At 51.8% G+C, this 18,766-nt stretch overlaps 1 protein-coding gene across 1 annotated transcript in view; it reads left to right on the forward strand.

Moving 5' to 3' along the window:
- Positions 1-18,102, forward strand: part of ADAMTS16 (ADAM metallopeptidase with thrombospondin type 1 motif 16) — a 154,662-nt gene extending 136,560 nt beyond the window's left edge. The window contains exons 19-23 of the mRNA XM_060145959.1: positions 4,638-4,839; positions 4,946-5,140; positions 8,090-8,314; positions 17,076-17,223; positions 17,987-18,102. Coding sequence (XP_060001942.1) covers positions 4,638-4,839; positions 4,946-5,140; positions 8,090-8,314; positions 17,076-17,223; positions 17,987-18,102 — 886 coding nt within the window. The remainder of the gene's footprint in view (positions 1-4,637; positions 4,840-4,945; positions 5,141-8,089; positions 8,315-17,075; positions 17,224-17,986) is intronic.
- The last annotated feature ends 664 nt before the right edge of the window (positions 18,103-18,766 follow it).

Here is an 18,766-nt window from a genome sequence, read left to right on the forward strand (position 1 = left end):
TCCTACGATGCTGATGAAGCATCCTTAGACATAGACCAATAATTCCCCAGTCAGCAGATGGACCAGGCCAGCTAATGGCCTGTGCGTGGCCCGCTGCCAGATGGGCTCAGGAATCAGCTTCTCTCCCTCCTCGTCCTCCCAAGACCTCTGATCCCGGCTGCTGTGCTTTCCACTCACAGCCTGCCTGTCCTCTTTAAGTTAACTTCTTAACTGGCTTTTTTTTTTTTTCCCCTGTGGCTAAGGCAGATTTTTCAAACTGTCATCTGTTTATTGTTGGATGTGCACTGTTACCTTGGAAACAGTTCATTTAGATGAAAAGCGTGGTAAATCTCAGATCACCTATACATGCGACGGGGCTGTAGTTTCATACAAAGACAAGGTCCTTCTGTCTTCAAATCCCACACGCTGCCCTGCCCGTAGGGCCGCAGTGGCGTCTGTCATAGGCCCTGGGCCACTGAGTGTGGAGCCTGTGAATGTCTGTGTTTATAGTCACGGAGGATTTTAAAGATGATGTCGGAAAGTAAAAGTGGGCGATTTGATTAAGTACAGCCTACTTGAAGGTTGTGCCGGATACACTAGCACGTGAAGGTCATGACTGACCGATGTGGGAGACACCTTGTAATCGGAGCTGTGTTTGAATGTTGTCCTTCACCCTGTCCAGCTCGCACCTCCCTGGAACTAAATCCAGCTGTGAACGTGGCCTTCTCTAGGTTTGGGCTGTGACCCGGGTTCTGCCCCGTCATGACGTCTTGTGTTTATTGAGTTAATGAAAGACCACTCCGCAGAAGATCAGAAGTTATTCCTCAAAATGGAATTGGCTTGGTGCTTCATCTTGAAACTTTGAAGAGAACAGAAAAAGAAACTGAAACCGAATTCCAAACTGAAGGGAACAGCTCCTAATGCTGAATCCGTGACAGCCCTGGGCTGGCCGTGGGTGATGGTCCGCTGTAAGCCTCAGGCGCTGGTCCCCACCGAGGGTGGCCTCTGAGCCTGAGTGGCAGTTACAGCACCGTGCCTGCCTGGCGGGGGGTGGGGGGTGCTTCATGACAACGTATTTCACTAAACCAAATACCCTTGTTGGGAATTTGCATTTTCAAAGGAAACATTAAATAACCAAAACCAAAACGTTATTATTATTTTTTTTTATGAGGAGGTGAAAGTCATTTTCTGATAAACAAATAATTACTGTTGACAATTAGGGATGTTGAATATGGAACAGATGGTGCCAGGAAATTCTGCCCAAACTGTTGAGTGACAACCATAAATTCCACCACCTCTCCTGGCAGCACTGAGGGCTGTAAGGGTGAGCCCCAGGGGAGCCCTCAGCCAGGGCAAGTACTGTGGTGGCCGCGTAGCTGAGTCCTCCAGATCCTACCGGGGAAACATGATTGATTTGGGTTATACCATCCACCTGCTTTGTTCCAGATGGCAAACTTGAAAAACCAGAACAAAGCAGGACAGGTATGGCCACTGGTAGCTACCCAACACAACTTGTTCTGCTCGTGGAACCCTCAGACATCAGCACAGAAGCTTGCATGGATTTCAACTCTTTCATAAGCTGAAATCAAGACATTTCCCCAGAGCTCTTCCTGTGAAACAAAGCAGACACTTGGCATTTCCAGATGCTGTGTGAACGATCTTTGCTCAGGACCACTTCTTAATGATGTGCAGAAGAGAAGGGCAGAGAGTGGACCAACCCAGTTGGAACAGCTTAAGATGGTGGAGGACTTAACTCAGGGGTGTGAAAAGCCTTGGAGGAGCCAAGACGCCTTTGCACACCAATTACAGTTTATGAGGCTGCGGGGTTGAGAGAGCAAACTTAAGAAGTGGGAGGAAACATAAAAACAACAGAAAAGCAATGGAGAAGATCCAAATGCAGACTCATCACAGCCAGGAGGCCAAAGCCCATGTTTCATAAGGGTTAGGCATAATTTCCGTGGTTTAACATGATATTAAAGAACGCTAATCTTGTTGACATTGAAAAATGGAAGCATTTCCACGGTTGATAGAGAACAGTTCCTACAAAACTGACATAGTTTATTATTATATGAGTAAAACTTTGCATTCTTTTTAAATAATTTTCTTAGAAATATAATAGAGTCTGTTCATGAGAAATACTTGGTATAAAATAGTTCAAGGCTTCTACAAACAAAAATAGGTAAAAATATCATGGTACACCTCAGGGTAAAGGCACCAGGTGATACTGCAGGGCTGCTGAGAGCCCAGGCATGGCAGGGGCCGATCATTTCCACTTCCCATCCAGGGGAACTTTCACAGGAGTCCAAAATCTGGCTCTAAAATGATTTGGGTCACAGACCCCTTTGAGAACTTGAGGAAACATGCTGGTGGTTTGCTCAGCAATCTTGGAGGCATGGTCCACCTAGAACTTGTAGGATTTCAGGTGTCTGTGGATCTCCTGGTCCTTTATGCCTTTATTTCCTTATTTAGATATTCATCTACTCAGTCTGGTACTGAAAAATATTACAGACTCTGAAAATATGTTCATAGAAGCTTTTCAGGGTAAGAAAAATGTTTGTTTTAGACATTGAGTTATAAAAATGTTGAATTTAAAAGTTGCTCATACTTCCCTCAATCATGTTAAAAAAATAACATATATTTACACACACACACACACACACACACACACACACACACACACACAGAAAGCACCTGAATCAAAGGTGAGGAGCTAATGAGGAATCATTGTCCCCGGGAGGAGGGATGGTGAGTAGTTTCCTCCTCCCTTGTTGTGTTTCTCCCCACGTAACCCGGTGCACACACTCTGTCCTCACAGAATCTCCTGTTGGTACAGCATCTCTGAGAGGCCCCTAGTGAGCTCTCGGCCAGGCTTTCTGGACACTGCTTTGCATCCTCAACCCAAGTGTGACTGTCCAGGCACCCTGTGTGGGGAGAGGATGGAGGCCACCAAGACAAAGGAGAAACAGGCATCTTCACAAATCCTGTCTTCCCTCCAGATTCAAGAGGAAATCTTGTTCTATCAGTTCATACTCAGAAATGCTGTGGAACAGGACACAAGTTTTCTGCTCGGGACCCTTGGGCCCTCCTCCTAGACTTGGCCGAGGCAGAGCCTCACGACAGCTTCCTGGGCCCTGCTGTCCCTCGAGGCCCTATCACGCTGACAGCCGGACACATCGCCGGACCCTGCTCCACCTGCAGGGGTCACGCTGCTCTGTCTGAGGGAAGGAGATCACGGCTTTTCTTTTCCCCTTGAGGATGATTTTTGACCACCACCGACACGGAGCCCCATGGGCCCTGAGTTTTCTGTAGAATTTTCAAATTTTGCTTACACGCCCTGAACAGGGAGACAAATATGAGTGGAAATCAAGTCCTCTTAGAGTCCAAATGGCAAATGACCGTCTCCCCGGGACCCAAGGACGTCCATCCAAATGGGTACTCCTTACTGGACCACATCTCACCTCCCGGCTCTCCCGCCCCAGACGGGCCCCACCCTGGCTGTGCCCTCAGCCCTCCTGCGGGTGGACTTGTGCAAAGCTTTGGGGACACATGCAGGCTTATCTGAGAGCAAATGGTGATGCCACGGGGCTGAGCTGGACCCAACCTCCCCACCTCCATCATCTGCCGACATGCCTGTCGACAAAGAATGCTTTTACAGTCAGAAGAGAGAGAAACAGGGCTGCTTCGAGAAACATCCTCGAGCATCAGCAGCTGCTAACAAATTGAAAGAAAGACGAGCAGACATTATAGGTCTCCTGCTGGAAGTCATCACTTTTAAAGTAATCCCACAAAACAAACAAACAGACAAAAAACCGGCATCTGACAAAGGCATTAGATCCACCTAAATTACAGGAAGTGCAGAGGAGCACACTAAGTGATACCACGGAGATGTAACTTGCAAAGTCCTGAAATCAGCAAAAAAAAAAAAATGGAGACGCAGTAAGGTATGCAATCTTTCTGTCACAGATAAATGGAATAGAAAAATAAATGAGATTACAGAAGAACCTACCGACTAAAAGAGAAGAAAGACACATCAACCAATTGCACACTATGAGCTTTATTTAGATTCTGACTCTGACGAGCGATGAAATTTGGACATTGACGACATACTTGGGAATGGAATGCTGAATATTTAATGACATTAAGGGAGTATCGTTAAAAATTTTAGATGTCACAATGGCATTGTGGTTATGTTGAAAAATCTAAGACTCCTTATCTTTTAGAGATGTGAATTGAAATATTAATATGTCTAGAATTTGCTTCAAAATGCTATAGGGATGGGGGCATAAACTGATCATCTTTGGAGCTGAGTGGACACGGAGGGCCTTTATTTTTGTACAAGTTTGAAATTTTCTTTAGAAAAAAGTTTTCTAAAGAAAAAAACTTTCTTTAGAAAAAAGGGAACAGACACACTGTTGAGGGGAGTTATTTCCAAGTACAAGTGAACCCGAAAGCCAAGGGAGGGGAAGCATGACCACCAGGAATGCTAATCGTGGAAGTTAGAAGGGGTAGGGGCTCAGGGAGACTGCCTGGCAACTGAAAATAACTGTGCATCTATAGACAGTAGGTGGGAAATGATGCAGGTCGATGCCCGCACAGACACGGCCCTCAGCTCTGGAGAGTTGGCACTGTCCCTCACTGTGGGTCTCTCTGTCCCCCAGGTGGTCCGTGGGGAACTGGAGCGCCTGCAGCCGGACGTGCAGTGGAGGCACCCAGAGCCGGCCCGTACAGTGCACGCGGTGGGCACACTACAAATCGGAGCGGGTCTCCGCCAGCCTGTGTCCGCAGCCCATGCCCTCCAGCCGACAGGCCTGTCAGCCTCAGAGCTGCCCACCCGCGTGGAGCGCCGGGCCCTGGGCGGAGGTAATGGGGCAGGGCCAGCGTACGGGGACGGCGGGGCCCCTCCTAGGCAACGTGGGGCTGGAGTCTTACCAGGCCTTGCAGGAACTGACGCGCTCTTCCCGTGCAGTGCTCTCGAACCTGCGGGAAGGGGTGGAGGAAGAGGTCCGTGGCCTGTAAGAGCACCAACCCCTCGGCCAGGGCGCAGCTGCTGCCCGACGCTGTCTGCACCTCGGAGCCCAAGCCCAGGACTCACGAGGCCTGTCTGCTCAGGCGCTGCCACAAGCACAAGAAGCTGCAGTGGCTTGTGTCCGCCTGGTCCCAGGTAGGTGCACTGGTCCCAGGTGGGTGCCCTGGTCCCAGGTGGGTGCACTGGTCCCACTTGGATGCACTGATCCCAGGTGGGTGCACTGATTCCAAGTAGGTGCACTAGCCCCAGATAAGTGCACCTGATTCCAGGTAGGTGCACCTGATTCCAGGTAGGTGCACTGATCCCAGGTGGGTGCACTGATTCCAGGTAGGTGCACTAGCCCCAGATAGGTGCACCTAATTCCAGGTAGGTGTGCCGGGTCCCAGGTGGGTGTACCTGGTCCAAGGCAGGTGCACTAGTCCCAGGCAGGTGCACTAGTTTGAGGTAGGTGCACTGGTCCCAGGTAGCTGCACTGATCCCAGGTGGGTGCACTGGCCCCAGGTAAGTGCACTGGTCCCAGGTGGGTGTACCTGGTCCCAGGTACGTGCACTGATCCCAAGGGGTTGCACTTGTCCCAGGTAATTGCACTGGCCCCAGGTAGGTGCACTGGTCCCAGGTAGCTGCACTGATCCCAGGTGGGTGTACCTGGTCCCAGGCAGGTGCACTAGTTCCAGGCAGGTGCATTAGTTCCAGGTACATACACTGGTCCCAGGTAGGTGCACTGGCCCCAGGTAGGTGCATTTGGTCCCAGGTGGGTGCACTGGCCCCAGTTGGGTTCACTGATCCCAGTTGGGTGCACTGATCCCAGGTAGGTGTGCCGGGTCCCAGGTGGGTGCACTGGTCCAGGTAGGTGCTCCAGGTCCCAGGTGGGTGCACCAGGTGCAGATGAAACTGGGTCGACCAGCTCCTGCCTTGGGGCTGCCTCTCATCTGGTCTCTCTGCTTCCACTTCTCCTCTGCTTCTTCTTCCCCCGAGTCTCTGATCCCTGCCCATAGCCCAGTATTCAGTCCTCCCTCCTGGCACGCACTCGTTGGAGTGTCCTTCGGCTTTCTCATCACATCCCTGGAGTACCTCACCCAGGTCATCCACGCGCTCATCACTCCCTCGTGTTGAGCAGCGACTGAGTGGGTGAACGGGTGCAGGTGTGAGGGGAGGGGTGTTCATTGCGCTGACCATGGGGTGGGGGTACCCACTGCACCCCAGAACACCTGCAGCCACTTCTCTGGCCATGCTTAGGTAGTAGAGCAGGTGGATGACCTCAGGAGACAGAGGACCCGTTCCCTGAGAGGAATGTGCATAGGCAGGCTTCTCATTTGGGGAAGAGACTGCTTGTGCTGGGTTTGCTCAATGCCTTGTGCTGCTGAAGGCTGGGAAGCCCCTGATCTGCACTGTCGGGGGACTGTCCCAAGCCCTGCTTCTCTGAGACCAACATTTAGAAACACGAGTTTGGAGTGTTAAAGGTTTTGTGACTCGCTTTGGCCCAAGTCGGGGCCAGACATCCTGCTGGGGAGCAGACAGAGCTGCCCACCCCCGTGCCCGGGAGGGAACATCGGGAGGCCATGCCAGCCCCCTGCCGGGGTGCAGCGAGCCCAAGGGTTGCCTGAGCGGCCTGTGAGAGGCTCCTTCAGAGAGGTGTGCATCACTCAGAGGCCCGGGAGTCAGTGAAGCACAGCGGACATCAGAAAGCCAGCAACCCGGAGAGCAGCAACCGCCGCCACCCCCGGGAGCGCGCCTGTGATCCCAGCTGCGGGGCTGCCTTTCCAGAGCGGACATGAAGAGAAAGGCCCCGGATCCCGCGCCCTCGGGGGCAGGCTCGGGGCCGCAGCCCCCGTACCCACACCTCCAATGGCAACCTGCTCAGGAGGGAGGAATGAATCAACAAAGGGATGGTGTGCCGAGCAGGGCATTTAACCCGGGTGAGACAACACTTCCGTTTGCCACTGAAAACTAAAAACATCATCACTCTTGGATAAAGCCTGTTTCTGCTAAGGTAGAATTCCTGGTCCTCTGCCTCCTGGGACCTGGGAACATCAGAGTCTCTAGGACTGAATCGCGTTGTCCTCAGAAGACTTTTGTTTCTGTGCATATCCCCAGAGGCTAAGTCCTTAGGAAGGAAGCAGCTGGGGCAGCATAGTGTCTGGGAGGTGTCCCCCTGGGAAGCCCTTGCACTGAATGTATAGCACATACGGGTGCATACACACACACACACACACACACACACACACACACACCCCAGAACTTCTCTCTTAGGCATGGCCCCAGCAAGGCCCTGGGAAGAGTCCTCCAGCTCATTCCTGGCATCAGGACACACTGAGCACACCTGTAAGCCAGGTCTGAACATGAGTGTGAGGCCAGAACCCAGGCATCTGGGCTCCTCCACTTATGTGATCTGCGGAAATGTCAGCCCAAGGCAGCAATGCCAGCCACTGGGACCTTCCCCGTGACCTCCGAGCTGACCTTTTGGTCTTCTCTGTCATCCCTCTGTGACAGGTGTCTGCAGCCTCTGCCTGGCCACAGATTTGCCCAGAGCCCCACCACCCATGCCAGAAGGTCTGGCTGCAGTGACAGCTCAGGCTCAGAGCACGTCACCGTGGGACCGAGTAGGTTCGCTGTCTGTGCTCGCTGTCTTCAGGGCAGCACTCGGCGTTCTGAGGATGCCTGTGAGCCCTGGGTTTCCCCTGCCTGCCCCTGCTTCAGGGGCCAGCATCACGCTGCAGTTGGGTGGTGTGAATCCATGGAGCTATTACATGTCAGTGCATTCTGGTGTCAGGTACAGCCCAACATTTCGATTTCCCAGTGAAGCAGTAGCTCCAGAATTACTCTTCACGGTTTCTGATTGCCCTGCCCCAGCTCACGCCCCCAGCGCTAGACCACTGTGACCACAAGGTCTTCCTTTTTATGGCAGATACTGTAACACCTTCTTAACATGCCAAGGTCCCATCTATTCCACTGACCATTTATACTTAGGAGAACGGTCAAGCTGATATAACCAGGAGGCTTCTTGACTCAGTGATTTCGTAGAAGAGACAGCCACCACAGGAGAAATACCTTTCACCCGCATCCTTTGTTGTCTTTTCTTTTCAGTGCTCTGTTACGTGTGAAAGAGGAACACAGAAAAGATTCTTCAAATGTGCTGAGAAGTACAGTTCTGGGAAGTACCGCGAGCTGGCCCCGAAGAAGTGCTTGCACCTACCGCAGCCCCACCTGGAGCTGGAACGCATCTGCGCCCCATTCCCCTGCCCTAAGCACCCCCTGTTCGCGGCTGCAGGCTCCCCACAGGCCGACTGGTTTGCCTCGCCCTGGTCTCAGGTAGGGGTGAAGGGAGGGCGAGCAGAGCCCCTGCTCAGTGTTGATGGCTGGCCTGGGTGGAGAGGTTCCGGCTGGATGTGAGCTGCTCGAAAAGAGATAGTCACAAAACAACCATCCTGACTGGTATTTACCCAGAGATCACTTTTGTGGCAAGTGTCCTGCTAAGTGTTTTACTGTGTATCCTACACACTGACAGGTGGGTAGATACATACATACATACATACATACATACATACATACATATATGTACATTTTATATATACAGTCCCCAGTGCCTACCAGGGCACCGAGCCCATAGAGTATTCACAGAATATTTGCTAAATATGGAATTCTAAATGAAAAACAAATTCAATGAGTGACTCACGGGGGCTTCCCTGGTGGTGCAGTGGTTAAGAATCCACCTGCAAATTCAGGGGACACGGGTTCGAGCCCTGGCCTGGGAAGATCCCACATGCCGCAGAGCAAATAAGCCCGTGTGCCACAACTACTAAGCCTGCACTCTAGAGCCCGCGAGTCACAACTACTGAGCCCACGAGCCGCAACTACTGAAGCCCGCGCGCCTAGAGCCCGTGCTCTGCAGCAAGAGAAGCCACCGCAAGGAGAAGCCCGTGCACATGTGTTTCTAGTCACTGAGGATCTCCCCAAGTCTGTGTACCTGATGGGATGAGGGAGGAAAGCTCCCAGAGGAAGCATCAGGAATGTGGCCAGACCAGCTCCTAAAGAAGCAGGCTGCTGGGTCCCCAGCTCCACAGAAATGTGTAACCAGTGTTGATCTGGGTAAGCTTTACTAAGGACTGAACAATTACTGTTATTGATCTGCCAGTGGGACAGGCCACATCCCAGGCAAGACACGCTCGTCTGCACCACCTGTCCTGGAAAGGACATCAGTGTTCTGTGTGGAAATCAGTGCCAGCCAGGGGCCGGGCAGGAGGAGTGACTGGTGCAACCACAGTGCTTAGCCAGACGGGACCAGTGGTGCCAGACTTTGACCAGCTCTCCCTCCATCTGAGTCTCCTCACGTATTTCCTGGCCTCCGGGACCCGTCTTCAATCCCTCCTGATGCAAAATCCCTTTCCTGAGGCCCCTGCACCATGACAGCCGCTGTGCGTGGCTCCTCTCAGAAGGGACACCACACCCTGCCTCCTGGGCATGTCCTGTGTCTTGCCGTGAACAGTGTCCCCAAAACTCATGTCCACCCAGGACCTCAAAATGCGATCTTATTCAGAAATAGGAAGTTTGCAGGTTTAATTAGCTAAGATGAGGTCATTCTGGATTTGGGCGAACCCTAATCCAATGACCAATGTCCTTATAGGACACACAGGGGAAAGGTCATGTGATAATAGAGGAAGAGGTCACATTGATGCAGCTATGGGCCCAAGAACACCCAGGATTGCCGGCAGCCGCCGGACTCTGGAAAAGGATGAGCAGATTCCCCCTTAGGACCTCCAGAAGAGATGGAACTTGCTCCTTCTGCCAATGTCTTGATTTTATACATCTGGCCTCCTGAACTGAGAGAGTTGTTTCTGCTGTTTCAAGCCCCCCAGCTTGTGGTCATTTGTTCCAGCAGCCCTGAGCATCTAACATGGTTGTTATTGGTGTTACCAAATCTAGCCTGGGTCTGCTTGCCCAATGCACAGCAAAGCCAATCTACTGACACCATTTTGTGGTGAAGGAAGGTACAGTGTTTACTGCAGGCACCAAGCAAGGAGAACAGCCTCAAAAAGACCTAAACTCCCTGACAGCTTTCAGGAAAGGGTTTTTAAAGACTGAGGGAGAGGGTTACGGGGTACATGATCAGCTTGTTCACAGTTCCCTGATTGGTTGATGGTGAGGTAACAGGGTGGTATTTCAGGAATCTCAGTTGCCAATTTTCTGGCCCCAACCGGTATGGGCTCTATGTGCTGGCTGGTGGTCAGCATGCAGTTGACTTTCTCTGGTGGGGTTTCAGTGTCTGCAAAACAACACAAGGACATGGCTCAGGATGTTATCTGTAGCCCTTGAGGAGGAACCAAAGGTCCTTGACTTTGTTTTATGGCTAAACTATTATTTTGTATTACTGGACTGTTTTCCTTTGTTTCAGCATTTTTTAACTTCTCTGATTAAATTTTAATTTTTGGTACTTGGGGAAGGCCTAGGAGGTTAAAGCTTTTCTACAAACAAGAGGTGGGGGACACTGGGGGTGTCTGTCCCCAGGAAGGCCCTGCAGGGTGCTGCTCATTTTCAGTTGTGTCCTTGTCCCATCATGTTTCCTCCTGACCCCCCAAGGGTGACTCCCAGCAGCAAGGGCTGTGTCTTAAGTTCCTTCACATTCCTCTTAGCCCAGCTTGCAGTCTGAGGACAGTGGGCATGTGAGCTACAGCAGCTGAATCCGACAATACCATGGTGTCCGCCAGCACAGGGCTTTCTCCAGAAGGAGGAACATGAATCTCAGAGGGGAGACCTCAAGGCTCTGTGACCCACTGATCCAGGAATGGCCAAGAGGTGACAGGCGGTGGGCTCTTTCACTCTCAGCTCTCCTGATTCCCCACAGACCGGGGTCCCCAAGCATGGTACTCACCCTCCCTCATGTGTGCCCGCCACCCACAATTCTATTGAACAATCTTCTGACGTAAACTCAACCCTGAATGCAAACCTGAAATGAACAAGTTTGACAGAGCAAAAATCACACAGAATTATGATTTTTATCTAAGGCCAAAGGAAACAAATGGAAATATATATTGGAACCAAATTAATCCACCACGGAATTTTTTTCAGTATTAGCTAAAATTTTACTAGAATAAAACCATTTTAAAATCCCCCCAAATGAAGCCCCAATTCATTCTGTTGGAGCTCTGCTGTGTATGTGAGTCCAGGATTGGCTGGTAATCAATAATCTTCTCTAGAAATCACAACATCCCAGCCCGGCCATTGCCGTCCCTCTGGTGCCCCTACCATATCCCTGGTCCCAAACTCTGAGCTCTGAAGAAGGAAACCATCCCTCAGTCCTTGGAGAGGAAGAGGCAGAAAGACCTTCCACCCACTGTATGCACTGCCCTCTAGCTGTGCTCTTGCTTTGCTTGGTTCCTCCTATCTTCAAACTTGATGTTGCTTTTTCATTTACAAATATACGAACTCCTCCCCAAATGGTATTTAAATTAGAATTTGTTTAGTTTAGAATATTGGACCAGGGGACCTTTGAACCACATCCTTTTCAAGCATTTGCTATTTTTAAGTAGGTCAAAATTATCACTTGCTACACACGTTTCCCTTCTATTTTCCTCTGAGTGCACAGGCTTTCCAGCAAGGTGAAGGGATGGATGAGCTAAGAAGCTGAGGCGAGTTGTTTCTGAGGCAGATGCTTCGCTTTCTCTGTCTTTTTGAGAATGTGAATCAGAGACAAGTACAGGTGGATCCCAAGACCATGGTCTCTCTGTCCGTGGGGAGACTGAGGCTCCTGAGACTGAATCAGGCCAGTATTCACTCTGCTCAATTCAGAGACTTCAGGCAAATTTAGAAAAAGAAAAACAAGGTTTATCCTTATTTACTTTAAACCAAAACCTAAAACCTAAAAATACATCTTGCATAGTTTTCACCAGCCTGAAGTATTCAATCTGTCTGTCTAATAAGTCATTTTTATCATAAGCTGCTTGAAGATCTTATCCAGTGTGACTCATCTGTTACATTCCGAGTCCATAACCTTTGGGAGTAATAACTCAAAGGCAATGTTTGCCATGAGCTCTTGTACCCAAAGCTCTGTGCCCTGCCATCGTGGGGAATTGTGGGACGGAAATGCGTGGCCAGTGCCTGGCTCAGTTTTGCCCGCAGACAGGTTATTCCTGTGACAGCAGGAAGGTGGTGGGTTCTGTTATTTGACCAGGAGAGTTTCTATTGGTCTCAATGGCCCAGCTTATCATTTTGGTTAGTAGTACGTCGTCTGGCAGGACTGACCTCATTCGTTTGGGTCGTTTGGGCTTAGCATCCAGTGGATCACACGCTGACCTGGTCTTGAAAAGGCTTAAGTACGAACACCTGCTGGACTATGTCTGCCTCTACATGACAGAGACTGGGTGTGTTCTCAGTGCTGGAGTGCCGGGGCCCTGTCTCGTTCTGGGGTTCCTCACCAGGACTGTGCACAGGTTGATGTGGAGACCCTTGGGCTCTCAGGGGCAAAGAGCCACGTCCCAGACGTCATCGATAGGGTTTTCCATCTGGGCAACTGTGACTGCAACAATGTATCAAACACACACACACATACACAGACTCACACATATGGACATACACGTGAACACACACACATGGGCCCACACAGAACATGTGGAGACTTCAGCAGGCTTGGTCTGGATGAGTGTGGTCAGTCCATCACAGAGGGCTGCCTTGCACCCTTGACCCATTCGCCCACCTCTAATAATTTGCTCTCATCCTCTTCTAATTATGAGGGTGCACAGGAAAACAGGAACCGATTTGTTGACATTGATGGATAAGGTCGCCTGAGCTGGAGGGAGTCTGCCTGTAACCAATTGAATTCGTACAAAAATACACAGCCCCGTCTATGTTTAGAGCAGAAATTGTGTGTGTTGTCCCATCCTGACTGAGTAGACATTTGGTCTCTGGGAGAAGTTATAGTGGCTGAAGCTCCAAACTTGGAGAGGTCCACGAAGGTGATAAATAAGGGAAGAAACTGCCCCCCTCCCGCCTCTGTAGAGGCTTCACAGAAGGAAGATGAAGGTGTGAGACCTCTGGCTGTCTGCAGTTAACATGCATTTGTTTACTAAGTGTCCATGCATTTGAGAGATGAACTTTGCCCTGGAAGAAGCCCCATGGTTTTACAGGTTCCTGTGAATGTGACAGGTGGACAGTTACCTTAGACTAAGACCACGTAGAACATCAATCAGGACTTAGAGCTCTCAGACATCGCCTTCACTAGCATTTTTCCATGAAGACCAATAACATAAACAAGAGTAGTCGCTCTAATTTACAACAAACCCAGAGGCAAATGTTATTATTTTAAAATGTATCTTTGGGGTTTTTTTGATAATGACTAAGAGTAATCATCAATTTCCCCATTACTCCAGTCAGAGGTTATGCAGTGCCTCTTATACAGGGGTGGTCAATCCTCCTAGGAACACGGGGATTGCCGAGGGGTCAGGGCACACAGAGAACATCCGAAGGGAGAGGTCTTTCTGCATTTCAATGTCCGTAGAGTCTGTCTGAGTAGATGTCTTCCCTGAGACTCCCTGGAAGGGTGCAGGACTGGTCAACCTACAGGGGCCCCTTCAGAGCAGAGTGTGCTGGTCTGCATGAGGTCCAGGTGAGGACAGGCATGCGTCACCCTCCAGAAAGCCGTTTAATTCTAGAATGACAAGAAGACCCTCATTGCTAGACCTCAGGGGGCCATCCCATGGAATCCTGCCTCGACGTTTTTCTCCATCTGGTTCCTTGGTTCTTGGACAGAGCCCTGGTCTCAGGCCCTGTCACCGGCAGCATCATGTGGAGGTGAAGGGCCAGAGGCAACGGGAGGGGGCTTAAGGCCCTGGGGCCCCAGCAATGGGGTGAGCAGCCCATGCCCAGCTCTTCAGTGGTGATGTTCCTGCTCTGCACCCTGAAGCCACACGCCCCAGAGTCTGGAGGGACCCCCTCGCCCCTCAGCAAACAGACACAGAACTACCCACCCACCCACAGAGTGGGAGTCATCCACATTTTCTGGCTCAAGGACATTCAGACCGAGGCCCTGGAAGGTGAACAGAAGTGAGCAGGGTGCGGCGGGGAGAGTCCATGCCCTGAAGATGACAGTGACTGCCAGGGCCACGCGGGGGAAAGTCTCAGGTGCTCATTTACTTGTTTGCAGTCAAGCTGCAGGTCAGCTTGATGTGCTAGTTTTGTTAGATTGAATGTGACTGAAGTCAGTTCTGAAAATAGAAGAGGAAGGTGCTCTTGCCGGTGTGGTTCCGGTCACTCACTGGAGAGCAGTTCTCCGGGTATGTCCCGACCCGTAGCAGCGTGGCTACACATGCAGGTTCTCGGGCCCAGCCCAGACCTGCTGGTGTTCAAGCGTTGGTCCTGGGCCCCAGCATTCTGCTTTGCTGAGTCCTGTGGTTCATTCGGACACGCATTCGAGCTTGAGAGCCACTGGTGTGGAGGGTGTCTCCCAGCAGCAGGGGTTCTGGACAGAGGGCGACAGCAGCTGTCACTCTGCAGGTCAGAGAGCAGGTGCAGGACACCGTCAGCACCCGGCACGGCGGCCGCCTCTCCTGCCATCAGTACGAGCAATGGCCTGAGACGCTCAGGCTAAGCCCCATGAAGCTGAGGAAGAAGACGTAGCCTTTGACTTCAGATCTGAGCTCCGGTCTCTCTTTCCACCGGGTATTCCTTTCCCAGCAGTGTTGTGTCCTGTGACTTGTCCTCCACACCTGCTGCTCCTGCAGCCCCAGCCCCTCGCTCTCCACCCTGGGAGTCTGCACAGAGACTCTTAGGATCAACCCATCTGCAAATCCAGTGGAAAATCTGGAATGTGATTTCTAAACCCCATGCTGAGTTTGAGCCCATTATGTTTATGATATAGCTGAACCACTTGCATAGCTTTTCCTTCCTGGGGAAAACAAACCAAAAAAAGTGAATAAACCTTTTCAGATTCCTTCTTTTTCTTCCCTCTCCTGCTCTATCTCTGGTTCTATCAATGTGAAGTATTTTCAAAATCTGCAGCCAAACATCTTAGTTCTTTCTGTTTACATGAAGAAACACAAAAGTTGAGCAATCTGGAGGCTTTTTTCCTAAAAAACGTCTCCCACGGGGAGTTTAAAATCTCTCTAGACCAGTTCTTCTCACACTGGGTGTTCTCATGGATCATCTGGGGGTGGTGCAGATTCTGAGGCAGCGTCCAGAGGTGGGAGGCAGGGATGTTGACAGGCTCCCAGCTGTTGCCAGGGCTGCTTGTCCAGAAACCAAGCTTTGAGTAGCGGCTTTAGAAAGTGCCCCGAGGAAGGGCGAGCTGCTTGTGCTCAGCGCTAGTGTCTGGAGCCTAGAACAGTGCCTGGTAAGAGGAGGAGGAGGATCCCTCTTTGTGAATAAATCAACCAATGACGAAAAAAGAATCAAACCACTTGGTGCTGTTTAAGTGATGCAACATGCTGGCCAGATCTCTTGATTTCTCATTGAGGCAGAACATCTTTAGCAAGAGTGGAATTCTGCCTCTGCTGCTGTTGATGAAAGAAACTCAACTCACAAGGCAGAGTCATTCATCACCTACAGAGGAAGATGTGACCAAAGAGACCCTAGGAACCCTGTGGCAGTGCAGCCCTGTAAGTTCTCAGTCCACAATGACAGCTGAGGGAGGGCCTGGAACCAGAGTGCAAAGCACCCAGGCCAGAATTGCAGCTCTGCCGGAACGTTCAGAAAGATGTTACAGGCAGTGGGAAACATCTAGCTCTATCGCGGATGGGCCTCACGATTCAGGAATCAGACGTGAGTCTGCCCACAACATTGTTGTTTTCCTGGCTGCCACAGTCATATACTGAAACTGAACTATTGATGACGTTCGCTGAAATTGGTTTTGAAGAGAAGGGGTAAGCCTCACAGAATGTTCCAAACCCACATGCTTATCAGCTAAAGCCCTGGATTTTCTCTCCAGGGGCACAGCCATCCTTTCCCTAAAGACAAAAACAAGAAGCAGGAACAGTTCCTTCAGCTTATGAGTTTTCAGGACTCTCTGTTTCCAACTTTTCTCCCCCCGAGGGGCAGATAGAGATGTTTTACCTACTCCATCACAGAGTCCCTATCCCAGGGGATGTCAAAGCCACTTCTCCAGGCTCTGTTTGCAGCGGGTCCTGAACATCCGGCTGCAGGCAAGCATCTGGCTGTGGGCTGTTTCTGCTGTGGAAGACCAGCCCCAGGGCTGCTCCAATGGGGTCCTGGCACATGGACCTGTACATGCTGGCAGCAGCCTGAGTTATGTGTGTCCCTAAGCTGCACGGCTTTAGCCTCGTGTTTTAAAGCAACCATTTAGCTTATCCACAGGATATCCAAAACGTTCTCTGACCCCGGCATTTTTCAGGTGCTCCTTTAATTGCTTATATTCTTAACTGTCTTGAACTCACAGCCTTGTCTGAGCACAACTCACATGCTTCCGTCTAGACCTCGAGTCGCCTTCTTTTTGGGCATATTCACTGCTACACATTTGGGCCCCTCCGTCTCTCTGATCACCCACGTCCCTCCTGGTTTATTGCCGGCAGTTGATCTCAGATGGACCCGCTGCTGTGGTCTATGGGGTGTGCGCCCGGCCAGCTGGTGAGGGATGGTCTGATCCAGCCTCTCCTTCCTACTCTGGCCCCGCTGTGCTCTGTGCCTTAGAGCGCGGGGGCCTCGGCGTCGGGAAACAAAGTTCCCGGGAGCACGCGAACGAGCCCGGGGAACCTCCAGACACGCAGAGTCCCTGCGCTTGGGGTCTGGAAGGGGCTGAGTGCCAACTCCTGGGGAGTTGGCTAGTCAAGCGTTTCCAGGTCAGGGGCACCAGAAGGGCTGGCTTGGTGACGGCATTCCACGAGAGACCCACAGCCTGCATCCCCAGATGCGTGTGCCACTTTTTGGTGTCCATCGGACCCTTGATGACTCAAGGACGTTCAGGCTTCTGGGCACTTCTCCCCAGGGTCCATACCTGGGAAAAATCCAGAACTGCTCAGCCACCCACAGTGGTTGGTTGAGGCAGACCACCGTGAGGAGCCTGTTGGGGGGCGGGGGGAAGCTTGCGAGACCTGGTGGCCCCGGTGACTCTCGCTTGTGCTTCCCGCAGTGCACGGCCAGCTGTGGAGGCGGCATGCAGACGAGGTCAGTGCAGTGCCTGGCGGGGCGCCGGCCGGCCGTGGGCTGCTCCGCGCACCAGAAGCCCGCGGCCTCCCAGGCCTGCAACACCCGCTTCTGCCCCATCGCACAGAAGAAAGGTGAGTGTCGGAGCCCTTCGGCTTGACCTTGGCGTTTCCGGGGGGGCTGTCCCGTTTCCGGAGTGTCTCCTAAGAGGGCTGAGCAGGTGCGGGGCGCCCGCTAGGTCGAGGGGTTGGTGTCGGCTCCCCGGTTCTCTCTCCATCTCCTCCCCCAGCTTTCCCATGACATAGCCCACAAAGCAGACCCCTCGCTTCTCACGCCTCCCCAGAAATGACACAGACGGCTGGGAAATCAGATGCTCCTGCTTCACTGCTGCTCTTTATATTCAGAGAAGCCGATTTTAAGTAGAGCAGCCTTTTCCGCCCGAGGTAAAGGAGAACCCAGATTATTCCTTGGATGCGCTCTAAACGCCATCCCTGTGCACACGCCCTCGGTGCCTCAGGTATTTGCGGGGACCACGCCCTGTGTATCTGTCGAGGTTTCTGGAAGAGAAAATGGGGCTGGAGGAGAATGAGTGGTCTGGCTCAATCAGGGACTCAGCAATTGGAGTCCAGTCCACAGAAGCCCCATCGCCTTGGGTGGATGAGTGGTTATGTGGATGGGTTTAGCACAAAAAGCAGAAAATTTCAACTTTGCGGGAAGCTTCTAAGAAAGGTCTTGTGAAAACAGTACAACCCACATGGCGCATTTGACCTGAGGAGCTGCCCGCCTTCAGCAGCTTCAGGGCAATGACAGATTTACCTTGATTTTCTGGAGTTATTGGCAGTGGCAGCAGACACGGGGTGCTGGAACGGTGACTCACCCGGGACTGCTCGCTTTCAGACGCCTTCTGCGAGGACCGCTTCCACTGGTGCCCCCTGGTGCCCCAGCACGGGATGTGCAGCCACCATTTCTACGGCCAGCAGTGCTGCCAGAGGTGCTCCACATCCAACCTGTGAGCTGACGGGGCACAGGAGGTACCTGTTTCCAGCACCAGCGAGCTGTGTGGTCTACACCGGGGTGCTTCCGAGGAAGATGGAAGCTGGGAGAAGAAAAAACATCTGGGGCTCTTATATACGATTCTGTGCATGCCTCTGTGTGTGTGTGTGTGTGTGTGTGTGTGTGTGTGTGAGCGTGTGTGTGACTCGTGTGTGTGAGCGCATCCCCAGGCACATGGACATGCTCTCGGGGAGGTGGGGATGTTGAGTCAGGCCGCAGGGCGCACTGTGCAGCAGGGCACGTGCTCACCTAGAACTGCAGAGCTTTGTCAAGGAAGGCAGGCCAGGAAATGAGGGAGAAGTACGGAACACCTGCCTCTAAGGATGTCGGCCCAGCTCCCACCTGGAGGTCGCTTCCGACAGCGGGATCAGCTTTAGGCTGCGTCCCCAGGCCCATCCTGCCCCAAGAGCAGTTTCTCTGCACAGGGACCCGGGGCCCGGACAGGAGAGCTGGTCTCCATCCTGATTGGGGACCTCGCCTCTGGAAACGGGAAAATGAAATCCCTGCTAAGGTGCTCCTGTCCCTTTCAGACTTGTGTGCTGGAGGAGAGAATTTTCTTATTTTATGTTTTATCTTTCTCAGTTATTTACAAGTGAGTGTTCCTATTTAAACCCATTTCTTACT

This window comes from Lagenorhynchus albirostris, chromosome 3 (assembly GCF_949774975.1).
Source record: "Lagenorhynchus albirostris chromosome 3, mLagAlb1.1, whole genome shotgun sequence".
Classification (NCBI taxonomy): domain Eukaryota; kingdom Metazoa; phylum Chordata; class Mammalia; order Artiodactyla; family Delphinidae; genus Lagenorhynchus; species Lagenorhynchus albirostris.